This window comes from Meles meles, chromosome 2, assembly GCF_922984935.1.
Source record: "Meles meles chromosome 2, mMelMel3.1 paternal haplotype, whole genome shotgun sequence".
NCBI lineage: Eukaryota > Metazoa > Chordata > Mammalia > Carnivora > Mustelidae > Meles > Meles meles.
In genome coordinates this window covers 171,589,964-171,607,129 of record NC_060067.1, presented here as the reverse complement: position 1 = coordinate 171,607,129, position 17,166 = coordinate 171,589,964, and the positions used below count along the sequence as shown (strand labels likewise).

Genomic DNA, 17,166 nt, shown 5'->3' with positions numbered 1-17,166 from the left:
ATGTGAGTGTCAGTACATGGGTCACAAACTGTTTCTTCAAATCGATACTTGTAGGTATTTATTGACTGGTCCATGCTGGTGCTATTAATGGGGTACAAAAAAGTGTGTGTGACAATAACCAGACTTCACCCAAAAAAGTTATGCAATAGCATAGTAGTTTTTTTTTTTTTTTTTTTTTTTAAGGATTTTCTTTATTTATTTGAGAAGGAGAGCACAAAGGGAGAATGAGAGGGAGAAGCAGACTTGCCTCGGAGCAGGGATCCTGACTGGGGCTCGATCCCAGGACCTGGGGTCCTCACCTACTGAGCCACCCGGGCGCCCTGCATAGTTGTTCTATCACTAAAAAATGTAAAAGCACCAGTAATGTCACGAGGCAGGACATGGTTAACCTCAGGGCAGTTATTCTCTGACGGTCACGTATGTCTCTGTTCCAGTTCAAGAGCCCAAGAGGAACCTGTCTTTCTTCCAGCTGAGGAAGGTGTGGGGCCAGGTCTGGCACAGTATCCAAACCCTGAAGGAGGACTGTAACCGGCTGCAGCAGGGACAGCGAGCTGCCATGTACTGTGCCAGGCGCTTTGGGACTTATTTTAAATTGCTTGGTGGCTTTTGCCACAGGGAGGTGGCAGAGGCAGGGGCCCAGAAGCCACTGGTAGGAGAGACGAGAGGGAGACACTGGTTTGGACGGTCTGGAAGTGGTTGGCTGGGCAGGATTGAGGGGGAGGCCCTTTTAGACTTTACGAGGTGAGGGAGGTCAGCACATGGAGCAGGAGTGTAAACTGAGGTCTGGGCTGGCTGAACTAGGGGCTGAATTTGGACTCTGGAAAAGCTCCTTGGAATTTGGGTCAGCAAAACTCCCCTGACTCATGCCGGGGACTGCCTGACTCCCTCTCCGGGTTATTGCCCTTGGCATGGCACTGGGCTGAATTCCAGTTTTGGTGCAGAACCTCATGCTTGTTGAGGGCTAGGAGATTGTCTTTATGATTAGAGGGGCTGCTTTTGTTATGACAATAATAATTACAGTAGGGACCTGCCTTTGCATTTGAGGTGGTTTCAGTATTGTCCAGGAAATGGTATTTGGATCCCAAAGATGCCAGAAGGTTCTGTTTCTTGTGGTCCCTGCAGGATGAATCTCCTTCGGAATAATAGCTGCCTCTCCAAGATGAAGAACTCTATGGCTTCCATGTCTCAGCAACTCAAAGCCAAGTTGGACTTCTTTAAAACCAGCATCCAGATTGACCTGGAGAAGTACAGTGAGCAAACGGAGTTTGGGATCAGTGAGTATACGCTCTGCAATCCGTTTGGAGAGACCATTCCTGTCTTTTTTTTTTTTTTTTTTTCCCTCTTCCTGAGGTTTCTTTTGCCTCTTATAATTGAGTTGTTTGTTTCTATTTTGGTTTTGTGGTGTTTTCATTTTGTTTTTCTTTTTTTTTCCCCCTATTTTTTTTTTCCCCAGCGTCAGATAAGCTGCTGCTGGCTTGGAGGGAAATGGAACAGGCTGTGGAGCTCTGTGGGCGGGTAGGAGACTCCTGCTTCTAGACTCCTGTCCTTACCGAGAGGGGGGCTAAGGCTTCTCACTGCCTTTTCTCACTCTCTCCCCAAACACTGGATCAGTTCGTGAGTCCGAAATCCGGTTGTCCTCCTCATGCTCTCTGACCTTGCCTGGGCCTTGCTAGAAAGAGGCTAGGGTGGTAGCCAGTAAAGGGAGCCCCACGAGGGCAGATGGAGGAACCACCCAGACCTAGCGCAGCCTTGAGTAAGGGAAAATGGGCAGCGTCCTTATGGGCAGCCCAGACCCCTTCCTCTTAGGGCCTCGGATGAACGATCGACGCTCCATCCCACCAGGGGTTTTGCCTAGTTTTGTTGAGACACTAAATCGATAGGACAAAAATCGGCTTGGACAAAAAGTCCAAGCATAAAGTCATAGGACAGCATAAATCCAATAGCACTGAAAAACATTAATTGTGAGGTAAGGGAAGTAAGTTTCACTTTGGTGAACCCCACACAAATGGAAGACTGAAGGCTCCAAGGCCTTTTCTGGACCTTTCTCCATTTTCTGCTGTGCACTTGGGAAGGGACCTTCACCTCTGTGTCCTAACATCAGTTTCTATGAATCAGTAGCGGCATGTGTGCTTACAGGTGGGTATGACATAGACAGTGACAGTGAGTGCTGTGACACACAGTGACAGTGAGTGCTGCGTCCAGCCCTGGCTCACGCTCGCCTTAAGCTCTGAAACAGGAGCCTGGGCCTCCCCATGGGGGAGGGACAAATGAAGGGAAGAGAAAGGAATGTGCTTCAGGCATCTTCTTTGTGCCAGGCCCACTGCCAGGTGCTTTGCTGCTGTATCTTACCCAGCCCTGCAGTGGCCCCTTTAGAAGCCTGTTGCGTGGCGGAGGGAGGAGACTCGGCCCGGGTCTCACAGCTAGAAAGTGAGGGATGCGCTCACAACCCCGGCCATCGGACTCCAAAGCTGCATCCCTTCTATCCAGCCAGTCGAGAGTCTTCAGTGCATCTGGAGGGTGTCCCCCCGAAACCGCGCGCCTCAGAAGGCCCTTATAATGTCAGTTGACATTAGCACAGCTTTTTCCTTAGGAGAATGAGGTGAAGCACCTGGTGGAGCGGATGATGGCGCTCCAGACCGACATCGTGGACCTGCAGAGGAGCCCCATGGGGCGGAAGCAGGGCGGCACGCTGGACGACCTGTGAGTAGCCCTGGGCGGCAGGCCCACCACAGGCGCCCCAGACAGGTTTCTGCGTGGGTGTCGCCAACATCCAGGGGTTCGGGTGCGGTTACCGGGGCAGCTCTGTGACACTGTTCCATAGAGCCCATGAGCCTCTGGCAAAGCATCATGGCATGTTGCAGAGATGGGCACATGGAGAGTTCCAGAGACGGGCACGGCCAAACCACCATCACCGCAGCCTTCATTTCTGCCTCTCTTGAGTGTCGAGCAGAACTGTCTGACCTCACAGAGCTGTGAAGGTCAAATCAAACAATTCAGGTAGAGCAGGCGTTCAGAAACTGTAAAGGCTATGACAGAGGCTGCGTTCACCACTCTGACGGACGTCACTGTCCGTGCAGCCCGTGCTGATCCAGGCGTGGTTCAGAGACCAGAAAGTAGAACAGAGGAGCCTGGCCAGTCTTAAGAGTTTGAACCCAGAAACTGTTTATTTGCATCTTTATCAGGAATTTGGCCTTGACTCAGGCAGTGGTGATAGGTGTGCTGGCAAAGCCATCCTACTTGAAGGGAATCACCGGGAGCTCCCAGGGTGCAGGTCGGGAGGGAAGCAGGCGAGCGGCCTCAGACTCACAGGAGCTCTGGCTTGGGCTCAGCCGGGTCCCTCCAATGCCATTACTAGGGTTCTCAGGCTCAGAACCTCAAATACCAGAAATCTGGTGATCCAGAGTCTGTATTTTCTCTAATTATTTAACCCTTTATTCTCCTTTAGTTTTCAAAAGAAAGTCACTGCTGAAAATATCAGCCAATTTCAGTGTTGAGGCCGGAAAGGGATAGAAGATTGTGTTGCTTTTGGGCTTGAGTTTTCAAGGGGGGGCCATATTCTCTGGGCTTAGACCCAGCCCCGTGATGGTCCTGGGGTCATTATTGCAGAAGCCGTGTGGACAGGAAATTCCAAGGGACAGAGTAGAAACTCGCTTCCTTGAGGCTCTCTCATTAAACCTTAGCGATGGTTCGGGTTTGATGACAGGGGCCATCGTTGGCTTGTTGGAGGCATCACCTGTGCCATCTCAAGGGGTGATAGTTTTCTCCAGTCAAGACGATGCCACTCTTGCTTCTAAAAGTCAGTAACTGTTCTGGCAGAAGTTAGCTAACCAATGGTTTGGTTGTTGTTATTTAAGATTTTATTTATTTATATCTACTTATTTAAGATCTATTATTTATTAAGAATTTATTAATTATTATTTATTTAAGAATTTATTTATTTATTTATTAAGATTTTATTTATTTATTTGACACAGAGAGTCACAGTGAAAGAGAGAACACAAGCAGGGGGAGTGGGAGGGGGAGAAGCAGGCCTCCTGCCCAGCAGGGAGCCCAATGCGGGGCTTGATCCCAGGACCCCGGGATCATGACTTGAGTTGAAGACAGATGCTTAATGACTGAGCCCCCCAGGCACCCCCCCTACGGAGCGTTTCAAATTGCTTATTTGACCTTGCTTCTTGACAGAGCTTCTCCTTTATATGTTTCAGAGAAGAGCAGGCAAGGGAGCTTTACAGGAGGCTTCGGGAGAAACCCAGAGGTATGTGGGGGCCTTGTTTTGTCAGCGTGCGGTGTAGGCGCTCTCTGCCAGCCCCCTTGAGGAACTGTGGGCTCCTTCCCTCTCTCCAGACCAGCGAACGGATGGCGACAGTCAGGAGATGGTCCGGCTGCTCCTCCAGGCCATCCAAGGCTTTGAGAAGAAAGTGAGAGTGATTTATACGCAGCTCAGGTATTCGCCCTGACTTCCCTTCCCAAGGGTGGAATTCGGAGGAGCAGCGAGGCTGCACGTGGGGTCATCTTCTCACTCCCCTCTAACTCACTTAACCTGCAGAAAATTTATCCACAGCTGCTGTTGGATTTGTAATTCCTAAGGATTATGTTCTCCTGCTTTCTCCAGCCCCAATGCCACTGGAGCTTGTCGCATTTGTTCTTTACAGCAAAACTGTGGTATGCAAGCAGAAGGCTCTGGAATTGTTGCCCAAGGTGGAAGAGGTGGTGAGTTTAATGAACGAAGATGAGAAGACCGTTGTCCGGCTTCAGGAGAAGCGGCAGAAGGAGCTCTGGAATCTTCTGAAGATTGCTTGTGTGCGTGAGCCCCACGGCCCAGTCCTTAGTCCTCAGCCTGCCCAGCTCTTGGGGCCTTTCCTACCTCTGCGGCTGTCACCACCCTCCAAGGGGGGGCCACAGAGCCAAAGGCCAAGCACTCTGCTGCTGCCGCTCCTCTCTCACTGCCCTCAGGCTGGGAGAGGGCAGGGAGAGGTGGGGTCGGCCCAGGGCCAGGTGTTCTAACTTCTGCCTGCATGTGTTTCCTGAGGCCACTGTAGTCAGGTGCCACCAGAGTCACTCTCTTGCGGTTCTGGAACCAAGGTGTTGGCGGGACTGAGCTCCCTCTGCAAGCTCTAGGGGAGAATCCTTCCTTGCTTCTCCCCACTTCTGGCGGCCCTTGGCGTTCCTTGGCTCGCAGCGCATCATTCCAGTGTCTGCCTGTGTCTGCACAAGGCCTTCTTCTCTGTGTCTGTCTCCTGGGTGTCTCGTATAAGTACCCATGCCATTGGATCTGGGTCCCCTCTCAGTAGTCCGGGATGGTCTCCTCTCAGGATCCTTGAATGCATCTGCACAGACGCCCTTTTCCAGTAAGGTCACATTCCCAGCTTCCTGGAGTTAGGACATGGGCGGATCTTTGGGGGACTTCCATGCAGCTCACTACAGGGCATGTCTGCTGGACTGGTTCACCCTCACCCAAGTCTGTGCTGCTTAGTGCTGTCCCCCATACTTCCTGTGCCCGCTGTCTTACTGTACGTTTTACTTATTCATTTGTGAGGAAGGGAGACAGCGAGCACAGGCAGAGGGAGCAGCAGGCAGAGGGAGAAGCAGATGCCCCGCTGAGCTGGGAGCCTGACATGGGGCTCGATCCCAGTACCTGGAGATCATGACCTGAGCCGAAGGTGGATGCTTAACCATCTGAGCCACCCAGGTGTCCTCCCCCCGCCCCGCCACTGTCTTACCGTAGCAGAGATTCCGCTGCGTGTTGCTCAGAGAGAAAATGGGACACAAAAAAGAGCCTAAGACAGAGAAGGAGAAGAGCCAGGTAAAGGCCACGGAAACCAGAGCCGATGGGAGAGAGACCTGTGCCGTGCGGGCTGCAGAGAGGTTGCCTGGGATGAAGACAATTTAGTCACTGACACTGTTTGACAGAGCAGAGGGGAGAATGGGACGATAGTTGGTTAAGGTGGAAGCAGGATGCAAGGGTAGTGTTTCTAAGAACGTGGGCTGGATCTGTAGGCCAAGCAGAAGGAGACAGTGCACCGGGACAGTCACAGTGTCAAAAGGGCAGGAGACAGTGGAGTCTGCAAGTCGTGAGAACAACGGGGTATCAGCGAGATGAGCGTGCTAGGGTGCCTCGGCCGTGGGTAGGGATGGGTGACATTTCCTTCTATAAGAAAGGAAGAAAAGAAAAAAGGGAAGATGACAAGGAGAGAAGATTGAGGAAGGAGAGGGAAGTTGAGGTATTCCCGGTGATGGCCTGATCTGCCATCTGCATTCATGTGACGTTTACTGAGCCCTGACCATGTGCCCAGGAACCTAGGAATGTGATGAAGACAGGAGGTAAAGGAGGAAAGAAGCGTGGGCCCTGACCCAGCAGCTCATAATCTGGTGAGGGGCATGCACAGGGAAGTGAATTTGAATTTGGGGGCAGGAAGCATTGTTCAGCAGCTCGAGTGCTATGAGCTGGGCTGTAGCAGGAACGAAAAGAGCCTCTTGGAGGGGAGGGAGGCACAGGGAACATCCCCAAGGAGGTGTTGCTTCAGCTGAAGAAGGAGTAGGAGTTAGGTGGGTAGGTGGAGAGGACCTTCCAGAGCGAAGACTTGGCTTTATCCGAGGCCCAGGACGTTGGCCCGAAAGAGTGGCTGTGTTCCGGGTGCTACACGCAGAGTGTTCTGGTGTGGGGGGCAGGGTGTCGTGTGGAACAAAATGGGGAGGCAGGCAAGGGCCGTGCATATGGAAGGCCACAATTTGTTCTGAAGGCATAGAAAACACTCCAGAATTTGTTTTCATCTTTTGTGCTGCAGGAAGTTAAGTATGGGAATGGTATGATCACATTTGGGTTCTAGAGAAATCCCTCATGGCAGCTGGAGAACGGATTTGAGGCTTGGACAGACGTCAGCCCCGGAGAGGGAGGGGCCGCTCTCGGTTGGGGGGGGGGCTGGAGTCATGGAGCCCCTGTGCTGTGAGGGACAGGGCAGTGGAAGGGCTGCCCTCCCGCCAGACTTGCAGGCCCAAGCAGAGCAGAGGAGGCAGATGACTGGTTCTCTCAATGGGTGACAAGCAGCAGGGCAGAACTGGGTGCTTGACTGACAGGTGAAAGCTGGACCTTGACATTCAGCTGGAAGGAAGGATGTGGAACCAGGGCTGGTCCTCTAGCTCGCAAGGCTGAGTGGGATTGAAGTCACATGGGCCGCAGCAAGGGCAGGAGGCAGGTCCATGAGAAAATGGCGAGGCTACCAGACCGGGCGTTTGGCTGGAGACTTGGAGAGCGGAGGGACATGAGGTGCTGGGAAGGTGGACAGTAGGTCATGTCTGCGGGCTGCAAGCAACCAGAGCCCAGCCACTGGTTTAACCTTGACTGAGGGGGAGTGGCTGCAGCAGCCAGCAGGCCCAGGGGGAGAGCTCAGAACATTGTGCTTTTCTTCTCAGCTGTCCCACAGATGATGCGATTCACAGAAAGCCACTTAACGAGCTTTTTGTGTGTCTCAGTCTTCTACTTGGAAAAACAAACCATCCCTGTCTTAATCTCTTTGTTAGAGTTTGTTAAGCAGTCAAACTAATGAATTAAACCTGTGAATACAGGTAGTCAAATTTCCCTATATTTAGAATCTTTTATCAAAAAGTACACCTATAGTGTCTGCCTTTGGCTCAGGTGACAATCTCAGGATTCTGGCTCTCTGCTCAGCAGGGAGTCTGCTTCTCCCTCTTCTTCTGCACACGTGTGCACTCTCTCTCTCTGTCAAATAAAATCATTTTTAAAAGTACACCTATAGACAAAGGTTTTCTAAGCTGAAATGCAAACTGTGGTCATGAGAAGGGATGTGGAGTCATAATTTATAGGACTAGCTAGTGTCTTGTGACCAGTTGTTTCATGAGAAAATACCATGGTGGGAATGCAAAGTTGGGATCATTCCTTTGCTCCAAAATTCTGTTGATTTTCTTTTGGTTTTGCCCTTCAGAGCAAAGTCCGTGGTCCTGTCAGTGGAAGTCCAGACAGCATGAATGCTTCTCGCCTCAGTCACTCGGGTCAGCTGCTGCCTCAGCCTCCTGCTGCTCCCAACAGCTTACCCGAGGCCATCAAGAAAAGGTGGGTCATTCTTCGGTGCCAGGTGTGAGAGCCACGGGTGCATCAGGAGGGCATGGGAATAGAAATGCTTGTTTATCACTGAGAGATCATTTCATCTGTCTAATGATTTCTTGCATGTTTTTCTTTGTGTTGGTTCATATGCCAGGCAGATATGGTATTTTACTCTCTTTGTCCCATCTAATTTGTTAGCTAAGTACTTTTCTTGTCTGAGGACTGGATTTCGAATTGCTTTGAGGATATGGAAAGTGCTAGTCATGTCAGCCATCATCTGTTGTTCAAAACTGTATTCCCCGCAGGGCGTGCTCTGGTGGCCACGCCTCTGTCATCTTCCCTCCTCCCCCCCCCAACCACCACTCTGAGTTACCAAGCTACAGTTTGCCTCCTCCTGCCTGTCCTCACCCCCCACTCCTCCCTTACTTTCCTCTCCTGTCTCCCGGGCCATAGCCATACGGTGGTGAACAGAATGTTTCCCCTCCCTGCTTCCTGTCGAGTACCACCTCCAAGCCCTTTCTGTTCAAGTGAATCTTCACAGAATGCCATTGGATCAAGTTATTTTTTTGGCCAGTAACTAGTAGCAGCTTCCCACTCCCCTAGAGGACCCAAGCTGAGCTTTTTCAGACTTACACGGCCACCTCGGAGCCACTCTCCAGACTGATCTGCTGTTTCCGTACAAACTCTTGGCCTAGCCCTATGGTTCTGGAAGTCTGATCCAGACCAGCAGCAGCAGCCACATCTGGACACTTGTTAGAGGCAGATGCTGAGTCAGCGGCTCAGGGGTGGGCCCATCAGGCAGCTTTTCAGAAGCCTGAGCTGGTTGCTGATGCTCGCTGACTGAGGTCCCAGAACCTCTGGCCAACTTCCTGCCCTGGGTGGTCCTCCCATCTGCAGGACATATCTGCTGTCCATATCCGGTTCCCCCTCCTCCAGTGCCCTGACCATTCACACACAGAGAGCTCTCTCTTCTTGGACAGCCTGTGCGGGTTTTTGTTTCTAGTTCAGCCCCCTGCAGTTTCCTCAACGTCGGGCCTTAGGCACTGGCGGATGGTTAAAATCATTCCCAAGACCCAATCTTCAGATTAGTGATAATAGATAATAGATTAATGATAATGATAAATGATAATAGATTAATGGTTGCCTAGGGCAGGTGGAGGGGGTGATGAGAAAGGGCTGATAACGGGTACAAGGTTTCCTTCTAGATGATAAAAATGTTTTAAAACTAGATTGTAAAGATTGTGTCATTCTGTAAATACACTAAAACCATCGAATTAATACAGCTTAAATGGGTGAACTTTATGGCGTGTAAATTACATCTCAGTAAAGCTGTTTTAAAAGTCCTGTTCCTGTGCTTGGGGAGTTCCTAGCCTGTGTGTTGTGGTACTAAATCACACATGGCCTTAGATTCTGAACTCCCCAACCTGCAGTGAGCTTAAGGATGGTAACCAGGTCATGTGTCCCTTCTGTTGCCCTCTGGAGCTGGCACTGAGCCTTCAACCTAGTTAGTAGCCATATGGAAGGGGCTAAGCAAAAACAAGGCCTTTGTTTCTTGCAGCAGAGCATCATGCTTTGCAAGGTGAGCAGTTCCAGGGCACTGTCTCCCTGCACTGGTCATAGTCCCTCCAGTGATATCCTGGAGGCTCTGGAAAAGTCGTTCCAGGAGCACAGGTTGTCTGTATGTGTCATGGAGCCGAGGTTGGAATAGGACAGCCTCTTATTGTACTCTCCCCTCTCTCCCCACCATGGTTCTTGAACCAACGGGTGCATTTCTAATCCTAGAAAAGAGAGAGCGGATCAAATCCAGTCAGCTCCTAGAACTTGCTTTTTCACAGATCTCAAGGAACTGTGGAAATGGTGAAATTACTTGGTCTACATAATTTTTTTTTTCTATTTCAAAAATTGGAAAACAGGTGATTTGTAGGCTATCTTCAGATTTTGGCAGTTTGGAGAGAATTAAATTCAACTACCTAGTTAAGTCAGAGCGCGCTCACTGACTTCTAACTTCTAAATTAAAAAGAGATTTTCTTTTTCCCTCTGTGAATGGTAATGCCGATTTATGGCTGGGTGTGGGCTTCTGAAAAGTGCTTAGCAAGGTCAGTGAGATCCCTCATCAGGACCTGGCACTTGAAGACCCTCAGCGTCCAAGTAATTGGAATTTAATTTTTAAAATCTTTTCCAAAGCTTTGTAGCCTGTTTTCTAAACAATAGTGTTATCTCTGAAAAACCACGTCGAGCATTTTCTAATACTGTGATCCTTTTCTCCAGTGGAGAGCTGGTGACTGAAGCACACACCCTGTGTTCGCAGCTAGAACATGCAATGCAAGACACCATCAAAGAACAGGACCAGAGTTGGAGGGTAACGGGCTGCGTAAATCCCCGCTATTCCGTGTCCATCTTTTCCCCAGCAAACCAGAAAAAGAAAACGGAAAGGCAATCCAGCACGTCCTCCATCTCAGTCTATGCTTAACGATTTCCTAGTTCATGTTATTACTCATAGCGATGCTGACAATTACTGAAGGGGGACAGGTACTTGGTGTGCAGTATTTCATTTAACCCTTGCAGCACTCCGTTTTTATAAGGGAGGTGACATCATTCTGAGAAGGTCTTTCTCTCCCTGCTGAACGTCTGTGTGTGGAGAGTACTGTGAGAGACTCGGGGGACAGGGCCAGACCCTGTCACAGCACCCCCTCTCAGGGCGCTTAGCGGTAGGTAGTACTAGTTACAGGGAAGCTAACCTGACAAAAAGTCAGGAGACAGGTACATTTTAAGGCAAAGCTTACATTGCTGAGAGAACCCGAAGTCATTCCTCAGCTTTTGAAAGGCCCTTTCCTGCCAAGACCATGACCTGCTAGCCTCCCCCTGACTTCTCAGTTGTCAGAGGAATCAGATGGGACACCACTGGTGATTGTAATCACTTCTTACTTATTCGGGTATCCATCTCCGCTGAGGGGCGTTCTCTCTTCTGCGTCGCTGTGTGTCCTCCTCCTGACAGGGCGTGTTTTGAGCATTTCACGGCCAAGAGGCACTTCTGCCAGAGGAAAAGGAAGTCTCATCCGGCCATTTCATCTGGTAGGGTTGGAAATGGGTGGCTGAGGTAGCTCTCGGAACCACCTACCCACAGCGAGCATAAGTAAGTGCTGTGAGCCGCCGGTAATACTGAAACTCCCTGTCTAGTTTCCGTGGTCACAGAATCTGAGGGACTTCTCACTAGGCCAAGGGAAAGTTCCTGTATGGTTTTGAAAACGTAGCTTTAGCCCAAGAGTAGCCGTTAATAACAAAATTAACTATTAGTGAGAGGATTGAAATTTCCCTCTAAATTGGGCTGGTCTAAATTGTGCTGTCCCGAGGAAGACAAACAACCCGGGGTGTAGTGGTGGCCACTGTATTTTTAACGTGCCTGTTGACTTTCAGTCTCTAGACTGGAGCTGGCTACAGACAGAAGAAGAAGAACAGAACAGCCTGGAACAGGCCTCTTGACTATGTGGGTGGCCTTGACCACCTGATGGGGCTGCCTGGCCCGAGGTCCTCCCACGCTGGCCCCCTGCTCTAACGACGTCCCAGAAGTTGTCGGCACCCAGACAAAGGATCCTCTCACTTTCTCTGGGAGTTGTGACATTCACTGCGGGCCAGGGGTGTGGCCCTCCGTGGGCACTACCAGCAACGTCGTCTGCACACTGGAAAGTCCTCCATCACAGAGGCTCAGCAAACACTGAGGCCAGGCATGAGCTGCTTCCCCTGCTCTGGAAATGTGCTCGATGTACTTGCCCCACGGACCGCTGGACAAATGTCTAACGGGACTCTTTCAGGACAAAGTATGAATGACGCTCGATGTCAGCCTGTCCTCTCCTGACCCCTCCCGATCTCCAGAGGCCCTGACCCACCTGTCCTCACAGCTCGTGTTTCATCTGGATTCGGAACCAGACAGACGTAAACGGTAGACTTGCCTGGCCCCGTTCTTTCTCTTCCTCTTTTCATTTCACTGCTGCTAAAAGTCCCTTGCCCCAACGACTTTAGTGGTCATGCTCCCTCGTAGGTACCCGCTAGCTCTCCCCAGCCACCATCCTTTCCACCACAGGGTGGCTCGTGAGAGCCAGCACAGACAAGCAGCTTCCTTCCCTCGGTCCCTGAGGCCACCTGGGGGCAAGACATCATGGGGAAGAAGGAAAGAAGAAGAGGGGACCTGTCAGCCCCACATCTGCCGACACCGTGCCCACTCCTGCCCTTGCTCAGACGCAGCTGCGTGGGGCGGCGATGGGCCAGGGGAGCTCCTGCTTCTGTCATCTAGCAGTATTATTAAATTGACTTATTTAAAAAATAGTTTCTATATTTTGTAACAGAACTCAAACATTTGCACCGGGCCCCACAATCTGTTTTTACAATATTTATGGTTAGGATTTGGGAACTCAAAAACCAACTTAACGCAAAATGTCATAAAATCGAGTAGCACGTGGGTCATGTGGTGCAGGGCCGCACTTAGCATGGCTTCTTCGACATTTCACCAGACTTCTGTGCATCAAAGCAGGAAAGCAAAACGAGTCCAGATGATCACGAATAGGCGAGTTTGGTCGGAGAAGGAAGTTGGAATAGAGGAGTTTCACAAACTGGCTTCCATGGAAGCAGTACCAATGGTTTCATAGTCAAGGAAGTTTGGGAAACACTTCAGGCTTTAATTGTCTCTTGGAGAGTCACACTATACACTGGCATATTAAAGTTCTTGAGAGTCCTGTGATAATAAACCGCCTTAACTGTGTCGATCTATTCACGGAACACATTGGACAATAGAGCCTCTCTCCTCCCCGCCCCATGTGAGTGTCACATTTCTTAACATCCCAAAGAGCTGGAATTGGAGACAGCATGATTTTGGAAACACCGGTAAGGAGCATAGTAAGAAGTCAGACCACAAAGACAGGCTGGGATGGGGCCAGACTGGGGAGGGAATGAATGTTGTCCTCCCTTTAAGTATAACTAAAATCCTCCCATGTTATCTATACAAGTACAAGTAGTCGCTGAAAGGTAGAAGGCCAAAGACCGGCTGGAGAACTTGGACCTGAGCAGTGACGGGGTGGTAAGTTCCCTGGGTTTTCCTTTGGCCTCATCTGCCCCCAGCTGGGTGGAGAGGCCAACCCACAGGCCCAACTGAAGAGCCTACTCCCTCTAGTGGTATTAGACTCCAAGGGCCGCTGGAGCAAATTCCCACCCACTGCGTGGCTTACCACAGCCTCGACCTGTTCTTTCTCAGTTCTGGAGGCCAGAAGTCTGGGCTGAGGTGCTGACAGGACAGCGCTTCCTCCGAAGGCTGTAGGAGAGTCTTTTCCTTGCTTCCTCTAGCTTCTGGGGAATCCAAGTGATCCTCCCCTTGTGACTGCATCTCTGCCTCCAGGGTCCTGTTGCCCTTCCGTCTTCTGCCTGTCAGATCCGCCCCGTGTGCCTAATATTAGAACCCTTGTGACTGAATTTGGGGCCAACCTGGATAATCCAGCGTAACCTGGTGCTCACCCCCCCAACCTGGCACCCATCCACAAAACTGGGCTTCTACCTCCAGGGATTGCTTTAGTCTTGGTTTTTTGTTTTTTTGTTGTGTGGGTTTTTTTTTTTTTTTAGCTTTTTCTTTCAAAACAATTTCTTCTAAGTTCTTTTAAATTTCTTTTAATATAATTATAGATTTACAGGAAGTTAGAAATAATTACTGATGTACAGGAAGTTGCAAATGTTCTCCTTTACTTGGTTTTTCTTAGTGGTTACATCTTATGTAACAACACTACAATGTCAAAAGCAGGTGAGTGATGCCAGTTCACTGAGTGCCTAGAGTTCGACGCCATTTTTTCACGTGTGATTTGTGTCACTCCACCAGAATCAAGATACGGAACTGTCCTATCACCACACAGGTCTCCTCATGTTTTCCCTTTAAAAACACCCACCGTCCTCCCCTCCAAGATTCCTAATCCCTGGAAATTGCTAATTTCTCTTTATTCTCCATCTCTATAATAATCTTTTGGGAATGTCATACAAATGGAACCAGATTGTGTATGACATTTGAAATTAGCTTTTTTTCACTCAGTGTAACACTCTTGTTTCTATCTGAGTTGTTGTGTCCTTTTTATGCCAAGTGGTACTCCTGGCTATGGATTTATCACAGCTTGTTTAACCACTCACCTGTTACAGAAAATTTTGCAAATTGACAGCAATCTATTTGCTAGTCAGCAAGGCTAATTTTATCTTTATCCTTTATTCTAGACCCATCCTGATGAAAAAATGAGGTAGCACTTCCTTTTCCCACTATGTCATCTTGACCCCAATTTAAGCAAGATTCAAAACTTTAAATAAAGATATTATGGCATATAACTTGATGTTATAATTGATAGAATTTCCTAGAAAACCGTTGTTCAATAGAACTTTGTGTGATGATGAGAATGTTCTAATCTGTTCTGGCCTGTAGGTAGCTACTAATTACATATGACTGTTGAGCATTTAAAATGTGACTAGGGCAGCTAAGGAACTGAATTTTTATTTTATTTTATTTCATTTTAAATGTTTTTTTTTAATATTTTATTTATTTGATAGGGAGAGATATCACAAGTAGGCAGAGAGGCAGGCAGAGAGAGAGGGAAGAAGCAGGCTCCCTGCTGAGCAGAGAGCCCAATGCGGGGCTCGATCCCAGGACCCTGAGATCATGACCTGAGCCGAAGGCAGAGGCTTTAACCTACTGAGCCACCCAGGCGCCCCTAAATGTTTTTTTTTTTTTAATATTTTATTTACTCATTTGAGAGAGAGGGAGACAGAGCACAAGCAGGGGGAGGGGCAGAGGGAGAGGGAGAAGCAGACTCCCCACTGAGCTGGGAGCCCAATGTGGGGCTCCGTCCAATGACCTGGAGATCACGACCTGAGCCGAAGATAGACATGCAACCATCTGAGCCACCCAGGCACCCCTCCTTTTAAATATTTATAGTCACATGTGACAAGTAGCTACTATATAAGACAGGGCAGTTTGAGAGGAAAAGCACTGTCTTTACAAGATGTGTTTGGAATAGGACCAGCATATATGAATTGGTTAATATATGCCAGACAATGAACTAACTTTGCTTGAAATGCGTGTTTCATCAGCTCTACCACACATTTTTTTCTCAGTGGGCTATATCTTTAATCAATGGCAGGTCACAGTTATAGGGGTCGGTGTCAGTTGTGAATTACATGTGTGAACTCGGTCATGGCCGTCACTCAGTGGAGCTGTATCCGTTTGGTACCACCCCTGTTGAGTTTAACTGCCTTTAAAATCTCTTCAGAAATATTACCCTTTTGGTTTGATATGAGACAAATTGACTGTGTACCCAGAAAGGCATAAAAAACAAAGCAGTGAACATAAATCTGATATTGGTCAAATAAATACTTCTTGAGGAGATATGGCTGTAATTCCATATTTTCTTTCAAAGTTAACAGCCAAATTTTTATAGGTCCTAAGAAAGGAATATACCTCGAAGTAGGAGAGGCTGTCCATTTGTCACCGAACTATAAGCAAAAGGACTGTTTATCACGTGTCAAGCAATGCCGCGGAAGGCAAGAGAAATTGCCAAATCCCTCAGAAGAGCTAGAAAATTTCAAAACAACAAGAGGCTGGTGTGACTAATCCATTTGTCATCCAGGATTACAGTGAAGACATTGTGCCACAGTTTAATTGATAGCATTTTTTTTCTTAGTGGTACATAACATGAGGGTGTTTCTTACAACTCAGTGGATTTACGACTGTTAAAAATGTAGTCGTCTGCAGTCCTCACAATTCTAATGAGGCAAGTGCTTTCATTATCTTCACTTCATCCATGAGGAAACTGAGGCATGGAGAGTTTACTAAGGTTAAATTAAATCTGACCTTCTTGAGAGGGCTAAGAGGTGTCTCAACAGCGACTCTTTTTCTTGGAGGTGTTGAGGAATGGGCAGAAGTCCAATTTTTCTCAACAAAAACTGCCTCCCGGTTGGTTGGAATATTGTTTAATTACTGTGCCCTAACATCAGGATGTTCAGAGTTTTTAAAAAACTTGTTCTGTGAAGATTTGGCAAATATACAGATATACAGAGTAGTGTAATAAACTTCTCTGTATTCTAGTCACCCAGATTCAAATTTATCAATACTGGGCAATCATATTATCCCCTCACCAGCTGCTCTATTAGTGAAGAAAATTTCAGACATTAAAACATTTCACCCATATGCATTTCAGCATGTATCTCTAAAAGTTTAGCCCTTTTTTTTTGTTTGTTTTCATCATAACTACAATACTATTATCATAATTCTTTCATTCAGGGTCCAGTCAAGGAAATGAAACTACACAGCAGATTTAACAAGGAAAATTTAATATAACAGGGAATTGGCTTCTTAACCAACTGAGCCATCCAGGCGCCCTCTCCCCCCCCTTTTTTAAAAGATTTTATTTATTTATTTGACAGACAGAGATCACAAGTAGGCAGAGAGGCAGGCAGAGAGAGAGGAGTAGGCAGGCTCCCTGCTGAGCAGAGAGCCCTATGCGGGGCTTGATCCCAGGACCCTGAGATCATGACCTGAGCCGAAGGCAGAGGCTTTAACCCATTGAGCCACCCAGGTGCCCCCCCCCCCCCTTTTTAAGATTTTATGGAATCTTGAGGCTCCTGGGTCACTTGACAACCAAGTGTCTGCCTTCAGGTCAGGTCATGATCCCAGGGTCCTGGGCTTGAGCCCTGCATTGGGCTCCCTGCTCTGCAGGAAGCCTGCTTCTCCCTCTCCCACTCCCCCTGCTCTTGTTTCTCTCTTTCTGTCAAATAAGTAATCTTTTTTTAAATAAGATTTTATAGCATCTTAAAGATTTTATTGAAGCCAATTATAGAATTGGCTTCTATAAATATATATAAATAAATATAAAATTGGTTTCTAAAGGGTAAGGAAAACTAAGAATGCAGGAATAGCAGAAAAAGAGAGTAGCCATAGCCCCAGTAGCTGAAAAAGCTCCACCCCACCCCCCCCAACTCTCCTGCCCCCCGCTGAGATCCAGACTGCATCTGAAGATGTGGCTGTGGCTTGCCACTGGGTGATGAGGGAGTTTGGTGCTGAGTTGGCCAAACTCACTGGGAAGCTGCTGTCTGGG

At 48.5% G+C, this 17,166-nt stretch overlaps 1 protein-coding gene across 1 annotated transcript in view; it reads left to right on the top strand.

Annotated features, from left to right (window-relative positions):
• The window catches only part of IKBKB (inhibitor of nuclear factor kappa B kinase subunit beta), a 63,517-nt gene extending 49,124 nt beyond the window's left edge, over positions 1–14,393 (top strand). Inside the window, exons 13-22 of the mRNA XM_045992120.1 lie at positions 435–558; positions 1,123–1,274; positions 1,454–1,515; positions 2,591–2,700; positions 4,206–4,255; positions 4,345–4,444; positions 4,653–4,800; positions 7,941–8,068; positions 10,328–10,418; positions 11,474–14,393. Of these exons, the coding sequence (XP_045848076.1) occupies positions 435–558; positions 1,123–1,274; positions 1,454–1,515; positions 2,591–2,700; positions 4,206–4,255; positions 4,345–4,444; positions 4,653–4,800; positions 7,941–8,068; positions 10,328–10,418; positions 11,474–11,539 (1,031 nt within the window). The 3' untranslated portion in view covers positions 11,540–14,393. The remainder of the gene's footprint in view (positions 1–434; positions 559–1,122; positions 1,275–1,453; positions 1,516–2,590; positions 2,701–4,205; positions 4,256–4,344; positions 4,445–4,652; positions 4,801–7,940; positions 8,069–10,327; positions 10,419–11,473) is intronic.
• Positions 14,394–17,166: the final 2,773 nt, after the last annotated feature.